Below are 15366 nucleotides of genomic sequence, written 5' to 3' on the forward strand. Positions count from 1 at the left end.
GCGCGGGTAAATATCAATTTTGAGATCCCGCATCCTTCATAGTGGGTCTTTGCTCCTGTCGGATTTTTCTTCCATCTACGGAGTAAGCTCCCTGGAATCTTCGAAGGCAAGCTTTGAGAACTACGTAGCATGAATATCCAATAAATCGAAAACTATTACTGGCTTGCGCTTCAGAAGGAAGAAGACAACGACCCTCGGATCTTTAGGTGTGGGTGAGGAGACTGTCAGACGCTCCTAAAGCAGGATTAAAGCTAGACCTTGGCTTTGCATATTATTCTCGCCCCGGCGGCAAGTCTTTCCTAAAATAGAACAACCGCTGCCCTAATACCTGTGGATTTGAAGGCCGCAACCTCGGAGTGCCCACCCCCGCGCATTCTACAACTTTAAGACAATGCTGAACATTTCTCCAGGTGGATGATCCATTATATATTTAACCAAGTAAATACAGATACCCAAATATATCAACAATTTCGGGTAATCGACCTTCTCTGGATATAGTTACACAAAAGACAAGCCACAAGAGCAAAAGCTCATCACGGCATCGCCTAGAATGAGCGAAAAAGGTGCTGCAATAGGTTGAGACTTTGCGGCTAGACAGTCCACCCGGCAGAACCAATCGCTTCAACCCGAATTCCAAGTGATTCCATCTTGGGCACATCTATCACACATCGCCCATCAAAGAGCCATTTAGGGGATTGCATTTCCCCGGAGATTCTCCTCCAGTCTAGCTGTTTCTTCGGTGAGTTTTCGACATTATCAGCACTGGAATCTCCGTAACCAGTACCTGATTGGCAGTCTGGACAGTCGGCAGCACACTCCGGCTCGTCATTGAAGTGCTGCTTAGCGGACTCGTTGACCTCGGAAGGAGAGATCTTACTCTTTCCCTGTGAGTTGACACCGGAAGACGCGGCATTAGAGAGGAGAGGGAAGTTCAAAAACTCGTCAAATTCGGTGACGAGTAAAATGGCATTCGAGCCGGCACAAGCTGCGTATGCATCAGAGTAAACCTTGACAGACCCACCGTCGTCACTCAGAACAGGAGGCCCGTAATTCTGCAACGAGCGAATCTCATTTTCAATGACGACTGGATTACAGCAGGGATCAAAAATTGCGATTTCACGTGGGTTTTCGTCCAGCAGACTCTTGATGATCTCGAGAGCCGGTGCTTCTCGAGTATCCGAGGTGTTCTTCTTGAAGGCATACCCGAGTATGCAAATTTTTTTCGTGACAAGCGTACTGTTCAATCGCTTAATTACTCGAGAAGTGAAACGGTTGCGTTGATACTCGTTCATCTCGACAACTTGACGCCAATAATCACCAACCTCCTGCAGATTGAGGGACTCAGCAAGGTATACCAGACTCAGGACATCCTTCTTGAAGCAGGAGCCACCGAACCCAATGCCGGCACGGAGGAACTTGGAACCAAGTCGAGTATCAGCGCCGATTGCGGCCGAGACCTCATTGATCTCAGCACCGGTTGCCTCGCAGAGTGCAGAAATACTATTGATACTGCTTAGGCGTTGAGCAAGCATAGAGTTGGCGACTAGCTTAGCCAACTCTGATGACCATACGTTGGTCGTGATGATTCTCTTGCGGTCAATCCATGAGGCGTAAACTTTTGCAAGAGCTTCTGCAGCTGAAAGCCCTTCAGGGGTGGTTCCAGATCCAATAATGATGCGGTCTGGGCGAAGAAGATCTTGCACAGCTGTTCCTGCGGCCAAGAACTCGGGATTGGAAAGGATTTCAAAATGAGCACCTGGTCTTTGAATACGAATCTGTGTAAGGGAACGGCATGTTAATGCAAATTCGAGGGCAGCGGTGGACATATGGGAACAAAAAACAAGAGGTCAGGTTCTTGATGAGCGAGATCATACCATTTCTTGAATCATCTGTGCAGTCCTGCAGGGAACTGTGCTTTTCTCGACAATTATCGTGCCATCCCTTGCATGGCGCACAACCTCTGCGGCAACGGCTTCGAAGCTTGTCATATCAGTGGCACAACCTTTACCGGTACCACGCATCTTTGTCGGTGTGTTGACAGCAATCAAAACTGCATCTGCTTCACTGATGCAGCGAGATACATCTGCAGAAAAGAAGAGATTTGGCTTTCGCAAACCCTCTATTGCGCCCGAGCCCTGTACTCGAGAGACTTCTCCCAAGCCATCTCGTGCGATCCGAACAACCTCAGTAAGACCCGGCTCATAGATTGGAAGATGCCGAGAATTCCATCGTCGGATACGACGGTCGTCACGATCAACAACCGTCACCTTGATGGATGGGTTCTTGAGTGCAAGGACGGCAGCCGTTGGACCACCGACATATCCCGCTCCTACGCAGCAAATACTGCGAATAGTCTTGGAGTGGAATTTGTTCTCGATATCGCTATCGGCTTCCGATGTGGTTTTAGTTCCGTTGGATGCGCCATCATGCTCATCTGTGCTCTCGTCTAGTGCAGGACTGCATGACGCACTTCGATCAGGTGTTGTCGGCAAAGTCGAGACGCCTACCGTCTCGGAGTCGAAGACAGACTCCGTGGAGGGCATAGCTGACAAGACGGACGGGAAACGCTAGACACAGATAAATCGATATGAGAACGGAAACAAAAGAAGAGAAATATGATGTTTCAGGGGAAACTGTAAGTGTTCAATCTCAACTGGGGAAACAAGAGATTAGCCTCCACATTCTAGATACGGCGCATAGAGCGAGGAAGGCCTGCTTACACGCAAAGTTCGGTTGGATCGCCTTTAAAATGAATGTTGTAACACTTGGCCAGTGGGGATGGAGTTGCTATCAATCATAGCACTGATATTTTAATCATAGAAACCAAGCCACCAAGGGCAAGTTGTCCAATTGGGAAATCATAATCTCTGATCCCCGATATACCAAGGAATACAGACATCAATTCCGGTACATGTGCTGTATCCAATCTTAATTACATACCACTAGATCCATGATACGATACTGTCACTCCACCGTGTGGTAAATGATACGCATCGCTCTCGGTTCGAAGGGTATTTGCGCAGAAATTGTCAATATCGACCCCAAGGCGTCCCCACTTTTACTAAGAACCTGCTAAGCATTGCTAGGCGATTTGATTCAGTGAGATGTATTACACTCCTAGAAGGCATACGCGTCCTTCTTATGAGGGGTGAGAACTAAGCATAGAAGGGTATAACGCCATTGATGACAAACTTTTCGTGACCGGCCCTGCGAAACAATGCTTGCCAACCGAATTTCTGCACGCCGCAGACAAAAGCCTATTCTAGCCGACTCAAAGTAGTAATGATCACCGAGACCCTTCTTCGTACTCGTACTATTACGGTACCATCGATACATGCATTGTTTATGGAGCAGGGGTTTTGTTGAGAGGTTCGTGTTTTCGGCCTTGTAATTAATGTAATTCCCTGGCCAGATCTTCGCCGGGGTTGATCTATTCCTACTGCTTCGAGAATATCGGAACGCTCCGTAGTCCAGTAGATCGCGTTCACGGGTGAAAACCCTGTATCAAAGATCGACAACATCGTGGACTCCTTCTGTTTCCGTAACATCTACTTATTAGATCGAGTCTGCTGAATATTAATATTAAGACTCTTTTCTCCATCCCATGAATATGAGTTCACGCTAATAATGGCCTTTGGGCGACCACCAAAATGAGGGGGGGCCGCTGTAATGTTCTCGGCGCATCATGACCCCATCTTGGTACCAACCATCATACGGGCCTATTGGTCTTTCCCCTTGGCATAACGGAAAGCCAAGGGCTAACTAACACTAGACCTCTCTAGCCAAGACCCAGCGTGATAGTCCCTGCTGTGGTGCAACATAATCAAAGGAGAAAGGAGACATGTTTACGGGGATAAGGCTGAATACGGGCGGCGCTGATGCGACCGAGGAGAGCGGGATGTACGCAACATGATTGAATAAGTTCCGCTGCTTAGCCTCTTGGGAGGCCTAAACTGCCATGATGCCATCGCCTACGAGGCGTTAGCTGTGTTGTCCATTGGGCGAGACTGAATAATCATACAATTGACCGAGTCTTTCGTACACAAGGAGTTCAGTCTCCCGTAGCTGTACTTTGGTCCCAATTTTAGCCTGTTTAATAATTTAAAAGTGGACATCTGCTCGGTTCTTGGCTACAGTAGTACGGAGTACAATAACTTGGTCAGCCCTACATACATGACAAACCAGTCGCAGTAACTAAGTTAATTATGTACATAGTATGTAATAATGTATGGCTATATTGAATAACGGGTCTTTGCATCCTTCGCAACAATTTCCGAATGCAATAATGATTCACCAGCGGCTTTTAGGGATCCGTATTTAATTAGAAAGGTTGGCCGGTATCTCTCGAGACCGGGGAATTGTGGTCTCTTGAACAAGGAAATTATTTGTCTGCGATAACGAAGACCGTACTTTTTGTATTTATCTAACCCATCATGATTCATGACCCAAGACCCTGGCCCTGAGATTAGATCTATATTTACCCCACTGGCTCTCAGCAGTAACCCGGTTCACCCGGTATCGCCTATCATTGTGACAGACCTCGAAGTAAATAATAATAGACGTAAAGGCAGAGACTGATTTACCTACCATCATAGCTTTACTTTCTGCTTGGTTCTCGATATTGTGAAAAAGGATAGGCCTCTCAGTCCATTTAATCTTCCAAGGCACTGCCTCAGTAAAATGTCTCAGCCACCGGAGCCTACCATGGAGGGCCCGAGTGTAGTTCTTTCGCGTGGTTCATACAGTAGAGTCGTTTGCCAAGAATAGAAGGAGCAGCCTTGTACGGAGTACATCGCAGGGGTCCTCCTAGTCCCTTGGCCACTGTCTTGACCCATACCTAATATTGTTTTCGGTCCGCTCGTTTGCTCGCCTGCATGCGGAGTGGGGGCCGATCCGGCAGGGTCGGGAGTCTTCCTCTCCACCCAACACCCAACACCGTCTCTAAACGTAGCAGCCTGGCGGTACTCTTGGCATGAGAGCATCGACTGGGCGATGCGCTGTTCAGCGCTCAGATGGTTAGACAGCCAAGCAAACAATAAATGTATAATGTTACGGTAATACGAGATACATTGCGAAGGTTCGGGCGGGCAGCGGACCCTTGGCTACTAGGAAATCGACTGGTCGGGGTTATCGGGCTTACATCCGAGATAATCGTAAGCATTCGAGGGTCTAGGAAACCCGAACCTAGCTGGATGAAAAACGAGTCATGGGAGTGGGAAACGGAATGCTATTAATTATCTTCTATGTGAGAATATACTATTATGAAGAAGCCGCACGCTTCTTCGAATCCAACTCAACCTTGCTGAAGAATGCACATCCAGCAAGAACAAAGAAAATGCCCATCCCGTTAAGGAGATTGATAGCAAAATCTCCGAATACGATAATTCCAAGTGCTAGCGTGATGGCCTGTTTCAGATTTCCAGCCACCGTAATAGTAAGCGCACCAGCGATCTTGTTTGTTTGGAACGAGGCGATGTTCAACACAAGCGCAAGTAGTCCATTTCCGAGGATGAATGCAACGGTGCACATGGTACGAAGGACTGAACCATCGGCCGTGCGCTCAGACATGGCTTGAGATAGGACAGGCAATTCGCCTGCCACGATCGCAAATAAAAACGATTGAACCGCAGCGAGAGGCGCCATTCGAAAAAGAAGTTCCATGGAGGGAAGCTTTAGGGAACCGGTCATGAGGCGGTTTGTAGTGACGGTCTTAAAAAAGCAAAATCCTCTCGTTAGTAACCAGACGAAGTATAGGATAGGTAACATGCAGGGAACATGTGTGTGACATACCTTCACCGCTGCCAAAACCACGCCCGAAATCGTGACGATTAGGCCAAGCAAGGAGTAATGGTAATCCCCTGCAGTGCACATTCCAGCGCCCGCGACGATTGGGATCAATGATAGATAGGTGCCCGTCGCATACGTTCTTGAGAACCAGAGGCGATAGATCAAGACGGTAAATAGAGGTACAGTATTGCGAATAATTTGGAAGAAAGCGAGCGAAACAAGAGATCTTTCCAAGGAGCCAGCTGTTAGCTCTATACTTGACGAAGGATTTGACGGACTGTAGCTTCGGAAAGATACATACAGTGAGAGGTTCGACATGGCGATATTCATCGTAAATAGAAATGAAAATGCCACCAATATCATATGCTCTTTGCGACCCAACTTAGACAGTTTGAAGTATCCCATCTTCAACATAATGAATGTGCCGAGTGTGCTAAATGATGTGTGGAGGCAGGTCAAGAGCCAAGGTGTTTTGAACTATTCAACTGATTAGCTGTTGCGACGGTGGTAATCACCTATGAAATTCTTACCGATCCAAGAACCAATTTGTTGTATATCGTCAGCGCCATGCTGAAGCCGAAGTAGCATGTTAGCCATATGAATTTCACCGTTGTCGGTGTCTGATATTCTATTTCTGTGTTTTGGTTGATGATCGGTTCGTCTTTTCGGTTCGCTTCGAGATCGTCGAGATCGGTGATGGAAGCCGAATCATCCTCACTAGAAAGCAGAGCCAGCTCTGCTTCCTCTTGTTCTTCGCTTTTCCGGACCATCTTATCTGGACCCGGCGATGACCTGTGGCATAGAAAATTGGATGTTGGTAAAACGGCCAGCCAATTCCACCACTTCTGAAGACTGGCGGCACGCGGGGCAAAAAAGACTGTCATGTGGTAGGAATCCTGACAAGAAGAAGAGAAACCGCCTACGCAATTAAACCGACCGCTACCAAGCCTGAGCTAATTCCATTTGTGCGAGGGCCGATCGCTGCGGAGTAGTCGTATGTACGTACACCTTTGCATTAATCCTATGATTATTAGATACTTGATTCCCTGCCAGAGAAAAACCTCGAAATACATATTACACTGGTGGGGTGTTTTTTTATCGTATCTGTACGGAGTATCTCGTTTTCGCATACTCCGTACAGCGACAGGTCCGATTATTTGACCCACTTCAATAATACCACCGACGGCGACTTTGTCAAATGTAAGACACGACCATAAAGCGAGTCCAATCGTGGCTTTGCATTTGGGTGCCAGCAGTGGAATCTGAGGTGCCCAGCACGCCATCAGCCTCATTATTGGACAGACCCACGATGGACCCTTAACCAAGCGTATCCTCCTCTGCCACGGTACCCCCGTGGCGTCCGGGGGCGCCAGGTCTATCTCTCTTTGGTCGTCAATCATACGTCCAAAAAAAGGGGGAAGACCTGAAAGGCTTAGGAGGCATACGTAGACAGTCCGCCACAGAGGGGCCATCATCTGTACTGCGGCATCTCCCGCTTGCAGGCTGATTACCGGAAGGTTGCGGTCAGCACATTGATATGAGGCATGATCTCATAAATTACCCGCCTGGTGGATCTGGGATTTTTGGCTGAAAGTCTTGGCTGAGGGTCCAATTGCCGGTGCTTTCCTTTCCTTATCAAATATGGACAAGCTGTCGCGTACATGAATAACCAGTCAAAACTGAAATCCCTAATCTGTGGTCTAGAATTCTTCTGGAGAAGCGATACCCGGAACCCGACGATAGTTGGCACTGATTTCCCGCCCCCTGGCCCCCAGCGCTGTTGGGGCTCTTCCAGTGACGAAGACCTAGATACCGACACGACACAATGCAAATTTCAACATTGTCAAATCGGTTGAGTCGCTGGCAATGGGCGGGCCTGGCCAGCTTGTTCGTAATCGCTTTCATCACAATCATTCAATACCCGTTAGCAACGACTAGCACCGACCCGATTTCAGCATCGAAAAATGCCTACTCATTAACAGCATCCGGAGCCGTCTCTAAATTCCATCTACTTCTCCCGGCAAGCGGCTATCATTTTCGACTATGTCGCGCCGTCGCCTCCGCGATAGCTTTAGGCTATCCGGTTCCAGTGTTGAATGGCTGGATGAAAGAAGGCGACTTGGACGCGTCCAAGACTCATTTGGCCAAAGTTCGCACTGTCATGCAATACCTAGACAGTTTGCCCGCTTCTTCCGATGATGATCTCGTTCTTATGATTGATGCCTATGATGTCGTGTTTCAAATTCCACCCGATGTTCTCATCGAGCGTTATTTCGCCATAACCAAAGCTGCGAGTGCCAGACTCGCTTCGCGGTATGGGGTCAATTCCAGCGAGTCGCTCGCAGCAGACGATGCGCCCCGACAGACTATCTTGTTTGGCCCCGAAAAGGTCTGCTATCCTGTTGATTGGAGCCGTGTCGGTTGTTGGGCGGTTCCCCAAGATATCGGCATTCCTCGTGGAGCGTTTGGGCCAGATGATGGGCAGCTACAGCATAACCTGCCACGATGGCTCAACTCTGGCACCATCATGGGTCCAGCCAAGGACATGCGACTGATGTTTGCTGCCACGCTTGACCGAATTGTCAAGCACTATGACCCTAATCACGAATACAGTGACTCTGATCAGATGTACATAAGTGATGTCTGGGGCGTCCAAGAGTTTGCCCGCTCGATGAGAGAACTGCGACAATATTTCCACGGTGATATTAACCCGAATGCCGCTTTCCCAACCAATGAGGAAAAGGTTGTACCAAACCTCGAACCAGACCAGAGGACTGAATATCATATTGGCATCGATCACCGATCTGAACTTTTCCAAACGCGGGCCGGCTCGGACTATGTCCTGGAAATGCTCACATTCAACGAGACAACCGATGTAAATGGAACTACGACCTTTGCGACCGTCACTCAAAATATTGCCGAGTCTCCTAACTTCACCCCCTATGAGATATACCTACCATCCAACTTGGCTTCCTCGATCACTCGGATTCTCCGATTGGTCGAACCCGCCGTCGGCGTTGTACCAAACGTCACCGACATCGCCCTCGAAACGAACATCGTGACCAAGAACATCTACGGGATGTTCCATTCTACAGGGGGCAAGGATTGGATTGATCAATTGTGGACTAAGTTGTGGTTCTTTCCGTACGTCCGGCCCCTTTTCGAGGCCATGGTCCCGGCGTTGCAGGCTGGATGGCCCATTGCGGTCGCAGATGGCCGCACATGGGTCCCATCTCACACGCTCTCTGCGAATTCTTCCGTGATCCAAGGCATCAATGCCACCGGGGTTTGGAAAGACATTGATGATGGATGGCTGAGCTGGCAGGAGCTTTGTGGGGCATTCCATGCGGAGGTGTTTGATGGCTACACGCCCCCGATGGATGACTGATTATCTACTTGTATCAGATACCCTTTTGCATGTCCTGCTCAACAATTTCTCTGTATATATCGAATACTAATAATTAATCAATTTATAAGACAACATAGACTACCCATCACTCATGATCACTATCTCCTGATGAGACCAGCATATCTCAACAAGAAACCCCATATAATCCCGCCTCATCACGAGCGTTCTCCTTATCATGCAGCAGGCCATCTCGAGTCCCTCAACGAACTTATTTCGGATCCTGATCTTCGTGATTAATTGATTGCTTCTCCGCATTATGCGGTTAGACCATGTGAATATGGATTTTCGGTGAGTCACAAGATGGAACAATTGTGTCTTCACAACGCCGGCCCGGTATATTCCATTTTTCTCGGATGGAATCGGGGAAAGATCGGACTCAACAAGGTATCCAATAATTATAGTTCAAATATAGTTAAGACTCATTATTTTTGTTTTGGGCACGATTGTTGAGGTTATTATCGCGCTACTGTGTAGAATCCAGAACACCGGGACGGATCCCGATGCGATCCTCAACATAACATAACAGCATCAGCGGCAGTCTACATTCTGCAATGTAGGAACGAGAATCACCACACGAAAACTAAATGACTCAGTGCTCTTTTATAGGTCGAAGTTAATCACTCGTGAGAGATAAGAAAGAAGCCATTCCCCCGAAATTCATGAACATCAACCATATATCTCAGATCGAAAGTTATTGACTTGTTTACCGATACTGAATAACAAATAAAAACCTTCAATATCGTCGATTCATCCCAGATTATTCCAAGATGAACCCTCTTATACTCAGTCATATGCGCCCTTTACGCCATGCGGCCCTTCGTAGCGGCCGCATCATATCACCACAAGTTTTCATGGTCGCTAATCGGCACCATAATACCAACGCAAAACTAACTCATAAGTCCTCCTGGACTCACCCAATGTGAGTTCAAAATACCATTCATACACGATGATACTCCACCTTTAGCATACAGCTTCGCTAACAACCTCTTCCAAATTCTTCAGATATACCCGAGAAGAGATCCTTGCCGTCCGAACCGCCCATCACAAAGCCCACACATGGCAAGATAGAGTAGCCCTTGGATCAGTTCGGTTCCTACGATGGGGCATGGACTTGGTCACGGGTTATAAGTCACAGTCTGGCACTGGGTTGACGACAAAAGGCTACGCGATGTCTGAGGAGAAGTGGATCACTCGTTTCATCTTCCTGGAAAGTGTTGCAGGGGTCCCTGGAATGGCAGCCGGGATGCTCCGTCACCTCAAAAGTCTAAGGCAGATGAAGAGGGATCATGGATGGTGAGTTCCAGTGCTAGTACCCAGACATAGCATAAACTAACGAATCCAATCTAGGATCGAGACACTCCTCGAGGAGGCCTATAACGAGCGCATGCATCTGCTCACATTCCTCAAACTCGCCGAGCCAGGCCCCCTTATGCGACTCATGGTCCTCGGCGCACAATCCGTATTCTTCTCTGGCTTCTCCCTTGCCTACATGATCTCTCCACAAATCTGTCATCGATTCGTCGGATACCTTGAGGAGGAGGCTGTGATCACCTACTCCAAAGCAATTAATGATCTCGACAACGGTCACCTCCCGCAGTGGGAGAACTTGCAAGCACCGCAGATGGCTATCAAGTACTGGCAAATGCCAGAAGGCCAGCGGTGTATTCGATCGCTGCTGTTGTATGTACGCGCGGATGAGGCCAAGCATCGAGAGGTCAACCACACACTCGGGAACCTGAATCAGACTGATCCTAACCCGTTCTCGGCTAAGTTTAAGGTCCGCGATGCGCTGTCGCAGCTCGAAGTTGATGGAGCTAAGAAGCAGTTCTAAGAAAACAGAGCTGTTGGGCTTTTATCATTTTCTTTGTTGTTCACATTCTTTTAGAGGTTTTCCATACATAGAAAGATTTCGTCGCGGACTAATCAACAGATAATAATACAGATGCAAAATTTCATAGCGTTATTTCTCAAAGGATATGTCTACACTCGTACCCAATGCAACTGCGTCCTAGTAAAATGCAAGCTTCGGGTAAAAAGTCTGATCCGTCAACGTTGACTTAAACTCGCAGACTAGTAATTAATTCAAGTGTGGGAAGCGGATAGGGCCAGAGATCTGCAGGGGCCAAAGAAATTGAGACTAGTACCAGTATATTGGCCCCTAGCAAGATCTTGGCCCCGGAGCTGAATGGAAATGCTTGTACAGCTCTGTTTATCCCAGCAATTAGTTGTCAGGAGATCTGATCTTGACAGATCATTAAGAGCAGGTTTGGGGTTCCACAGGTGCATCACTTTGTTTTCTTTCCCTTGCATATTTACAAGATTACAGGCAGAACTTCAAGCAAGTATGTCTAGGAGCGATACCTGGGGGTATGTACAAGCTCCGTTGTAAGCAAGTTATGGCAGGCTGTAGCAAAAATAATTCTGGCTGCATGGTGCTATGATGATACCGGACCTTTCATGAAAATGGCCTGACTGGACTGAATCAGTATTTCTCATGTGGCCCAGAAAGACTATGTGACGTCAGTGTAAGATGATCCTGTGAAAATATTGATCAAGATTAAAGGAAGAAGGCGAATAACGAGTCAGAGTATGAAGAAGGTTCCTGAAGGCCTCAAGGAGGTAAATAATATCTAGACATGATGAAAGAAAGGGAAGGGGAGAAAAGAGCCAAAAAAAAAAAAGATGTGAGCGAAGATCGAACTCGGCGGAGTCAAATTCCCCCTTCCTGAATCGGTTTCAGCGAGAACCTTCAAGCGGACGTAACAGACAATTATAATTCCATTAGTCCACGCGTAGCGTCCGATCTTCACAAGAGGGGCTTTTCATCCCCCTATGAGTTTGCCGTGGGCACCCGTCCTGGTGCTCCAAAGGGGGAAAGTAGCAAACTTGTGATGCCATCTGGCTGATATCGGCCAGTTTCCTTCCTTTCCTGTCATCAGCCTAGCACCAAACTCCAAGCCTAAGACCCTTGTTAGCACAAAGACGTCCGTGAACGCATCGCCATGAGCCGAGACTCGGGATACTGGATCCGACTGCCACGTATTTGTTTTGATCCAGCGCATACATTCAGCATCGATGAAGCGTTTTGTTCCCTATTGATCGAAACCACACGAGCAACACGCTTGTCAAGCGGGCCACCCCCATTGCTGCATGAAAGGCACTCAGCACGCCGGAAGTCCTTATCAAAAGAACAGCGTCCCTCGGGGATTCTTGGAATTCAAAGCCGGACACTAAGCCGCAGCAGCTGGATCGAACAAAGTCTTATGCGCGAGGAGCGCCCACGAGCATTGAGATACCCTCGAGCGATTCTCGCACACTCCTCCGGACGTGAACGTCACAAGCAGTCCTCCAGAGGACGGTCTTCAGATTTCCAGACGTTCGCATCCTCGGCCACTTCGTCGATGGAGTGATTCTGGGCGTCGTGGTATTCCTCGCAGAGGTCATGTACCATCGGCTGAGCTCATTCCATCCGAGATGTCACTGTTCTCAGTTGCAGCAACTGTCTAGTGCTGGCATTCATTTGTTTTCTTAGATTCTCTCAAGGAGCCCTCATCCGGCGAAAATGCGTTCGGCCAGCGAGTCAACTCGAACGTGCCATCCATGCAAACGAGTGCAAGTGCTAGTCAGAACTGCCATCGGAGCATCTGGCCCTGCACGGAGGAGATTATCATGAGTGTTATTGGGCCCAGGGTTGTATCAAGAAATAGCATCATGAGCTAACTCACGGATGGACCTCCTAGTCCTCTACTCTTCTTCCCCTTTCCCCACAACGGGCGTTTGAGGGGATGCACCGCACAAGCTGGACTTGGAAAAGGTCGCCCATTGACCATTGACCTCGGGGATGTTGAAGTCCGGTCGCGTCGGGCCATCCATCGCCCAGGTATCTCCAATCCGGCGAGGTTCTCCCATGCAGCGAGTCAATCGAAGGGGGAACAGTGGACGAGGGAGATCGCGAGAGCGTTGTTGTGGAGAGAATTGGAGCGCTTTCTGTGGGGAACCATTTCACCAGCCACAATGAGGCGTTGGCTAGCATAGTTATCAGCCACAATTGGTGTCATCAAATGGCTCCGGACGATGGTCTTGCTTGTCATACAAGATGCATAGTATAGATTGATTCAATTTAAGCTAATTCATGTTTCATTGATAATCATTTTGACTACATCCTCCTCTTCATCCTGAGAACGACCAGCCACCAATGAACCCACGAAATTTTCCATTCAGCTAGAACCCCATCTCACCCTGGAGGCCTGAGGATTTGATACTAGCCATGGGGCAGCGATATTCTCCCTTCCTCGATTTCCCGAGTAGTCAGGCTCATCAAGTCACATGAGGCCATCACCGGCTGTGTTTCCTCCGCCGAGATTTTTCGTTGTTGAGCAACGATCATAATGCGGATGTAGGAATACAGTATTTCCAACGGAAAGCTTATTCAGCACGCGGCCAGAGTACACGGGGTAATGGAGAGAATGCAAGGCCACGGAAAATATTGTCATTGAGAAATTTATGAGTATTCACAGCCTTGTATGTAGTCCTTGGTCTTTTTAGATTTCGCTTTGATTTCGCTTTGATTTCGCATGCCGAGTCGCATGATAACTTTTCCCCTGGACATATTTTGCTTGTATTAATCCAGGCTGGTTTTCGCCAGGAAAAGCAGAACCAAAATGGCCTGCAGAAGCTATTTCACCCGAACTGATGGCGTACTCGGATCCCATGAGAAGTCTGGAATCAAGAGTCCGAATGAGGACTCCATAATAGCGACAAACAAACTAGCAGCGGGGACAAAAGGGTATCATCTTGCCTAGACATCCTCAAGTTTGACCCGGATATAGATTTCAAGAATATCTTGCGAGTCAGGTTTTCTGAAACGGGATAATACGGATGAGCATCCATGGCCATCCATGACAATTCTTCGCCAGAGTCATAAAATATTTTCTTCTTGAAAGAAACAGCATCCACTTCGCGACAGATTCCTCAAAACACAATCGAGAAAATGCTCCTGGTATTTCTCAGTTGTGTTTCCACAATGCCCGGAGAGACACCAACACGGCGGAGGATTGCTCAGATATGAAGGCCCCAGATTCCAGGAGAAGCGGTTTAGCATTGAAGAAAGGGCATGTTGCTCGTTGCATATTCTCTCCAAAAGATTATGGGCAAATAGGAGAATCGTATGGGTTTGGACCGGTCATTCGCGGTTTTTCCGGCTAACCGACAATTATAGCCAGCTATGTATGAACGGTCAAGGGGAAGGATTATAGCAGATATAGTGTCGCTAAGGTGCGAATTAATGTGGCCAGAAATCCCTTGTGTTCATTCGACCACGGGACATCTCGACAGCCAAAACCACATCCATAACCCAGCGTCTGCATAGGTCTCTTCATTCGCGGAAGTCTTCGCGGAAGTCTTCGCGGAAGTCGCGCGCAAGTTAAGCTTCTGTGTAGGCGGCTCGTACTAGCTTCCCGCAGAGTTGGGTACGCACAGGTCATATCGGGTACCGATGATTTCCATAGGCCTCTCAGCTCTCTAAACCCGATGCACATCGGTCATGCCAGGGACAGTGTCCACTGAGGATCGGTTAGTTAGCTGCGACAAGCAGAAACATGCTCAATCCTGGGAGTTGTAGGCATTTTATGTGGCCATGGTGACATTCTGGACTCGGCTGGGAGCGATTTGTAGCCTCCCGTTTGGTATCACGCCATAGTGAATGCTTCCAATAAAATTGTTGGTGTATGTAGGTCTTTTATAAATGGCGCGTGGAAGGCGTCAATCGTGAGAGTCTGAGTCAACTGACGGTAGCTCTGCGTCCTCTTCTTCGGCTTGGAAGGATGCGATACCAGCTTCAGTACATGGCCTCTCTGTATATAATAAGTAGACCGAAATTCTATCGAGCGAGAGATTTAGTATGATGAAAGTCCCCGGTCATGAGCATCTTGAGCCTGAGTTCCAAGAAGTTTCTTACCGCTTAAGAATCGTCATTGGCCACTTGGAAATGTATTTCAGTACTTCTCCAGGTTAGTCTCATATATTCCTTGGGTCTTTATGGCTTCAACAAGTGATTATAGAAACTCTACAACACGAGTTGTTCCAAGCGGGTAAGATAGAAAAGTTGATTCTTTTTGCAGCCGCTGGTTAGATATAAAGAGATTGACAAACGGGCAGTAAAAACCACCGAA

General features: G+C 48.0%; 4 protein-coding genes across 4 annotated transcripts; 2 read left to right on the forward strand and 2 right to left on the reverse strand.

The window, feature by feature from the left end:
- Positions 1–590: 590 nt before the first annotated feature.
- On the reverse strand, positions 591–2543 carry N7473_000172 (UDP-glucose 6-dehydrogenase; the record flags this gene model as incomplete). Its single annotated transcript, XM_057146112.1, has 2 exons — positions 591–1775; positions 1875–2543. The coding sequence occupies 2 exons, from the start codon at positions 2541–2543 to the stop codon at positions 591–593; spliced, it is 1854 nt and encodes a 617-aa protein (XP_057013998.1).
- A 2705-nt stretch (positions 2544–5248) lies between these two features.
- Positions 5249–6671, reverse strand: N7473_000173 (uncharacterized protein; the record flags this gene model as incomplete). Its single annotated transcript, XM_057146113.1, has 4 exons — positions 5249–5709; positions 5791–6013; positions 6089–6264; positions 6318–6671. The coding sequence occupies 4 exons, from the start codon at positions 6669–6671 to the stop codon at positions 5260–5262; spliced, it is 1203 nt and encodes a 400-aa protein (XP_057013999.1). The 3' UTR covers positions 5249–5259.
- A 941-nt stretch (positions 6672–7612) lies between these two features.
- N7473_000174 (glycosyltransferase domain-containing protein) lies at positions 7613–9175 on the forward strand (the record flags this gene model as incomplete). The annotated part of the gene is made up of 1 exon (XM_057146114.1): positions 7613–9175. The coding sequence occupies one exon, from the start codon at positions 7613–7615 to the stop codon at positions 9173–9175; it is 1563 nt and encodes a 520-aa protein (XP_057014000.1).
- Positions 9176–9735: 560 nt separating this feature from the next.
- N7473_000175 (alternative oxidase) lies at positions 9736–11156 on the forward strand. The gene is made up of 3 exons (XM_057146115.1): positions 9736–10115; positions 10199–10489; positions 10544–11156. Exons 1-3 carry the CDS (start codon positions 9964–9966, stop codon positions 11025–11027), a joined length of 927 nt encoding a protein of 308 aa, XP_057014001.1. The 5' UTR covers positions 9736–9963; the 3' UTR covers positions 11028–11156.
- Positions 11157–15366: the final 4210 nt, after the last annotated feature.

Source organism: Penicillium subrubescens (genome assembly GCF_028828155.1).
Source record: "Penicillium subrubescens strain IBT 31985 chromosome Unknown utg000001l_segment0_segment0, whole genome shotgun sequence".
NCBI lineage: Eukaryota > Fungi > Ascomycota > Eurotiomycetes > Eurotiales > Aspergillaceae > Penicillium > Penicillium subrubescens.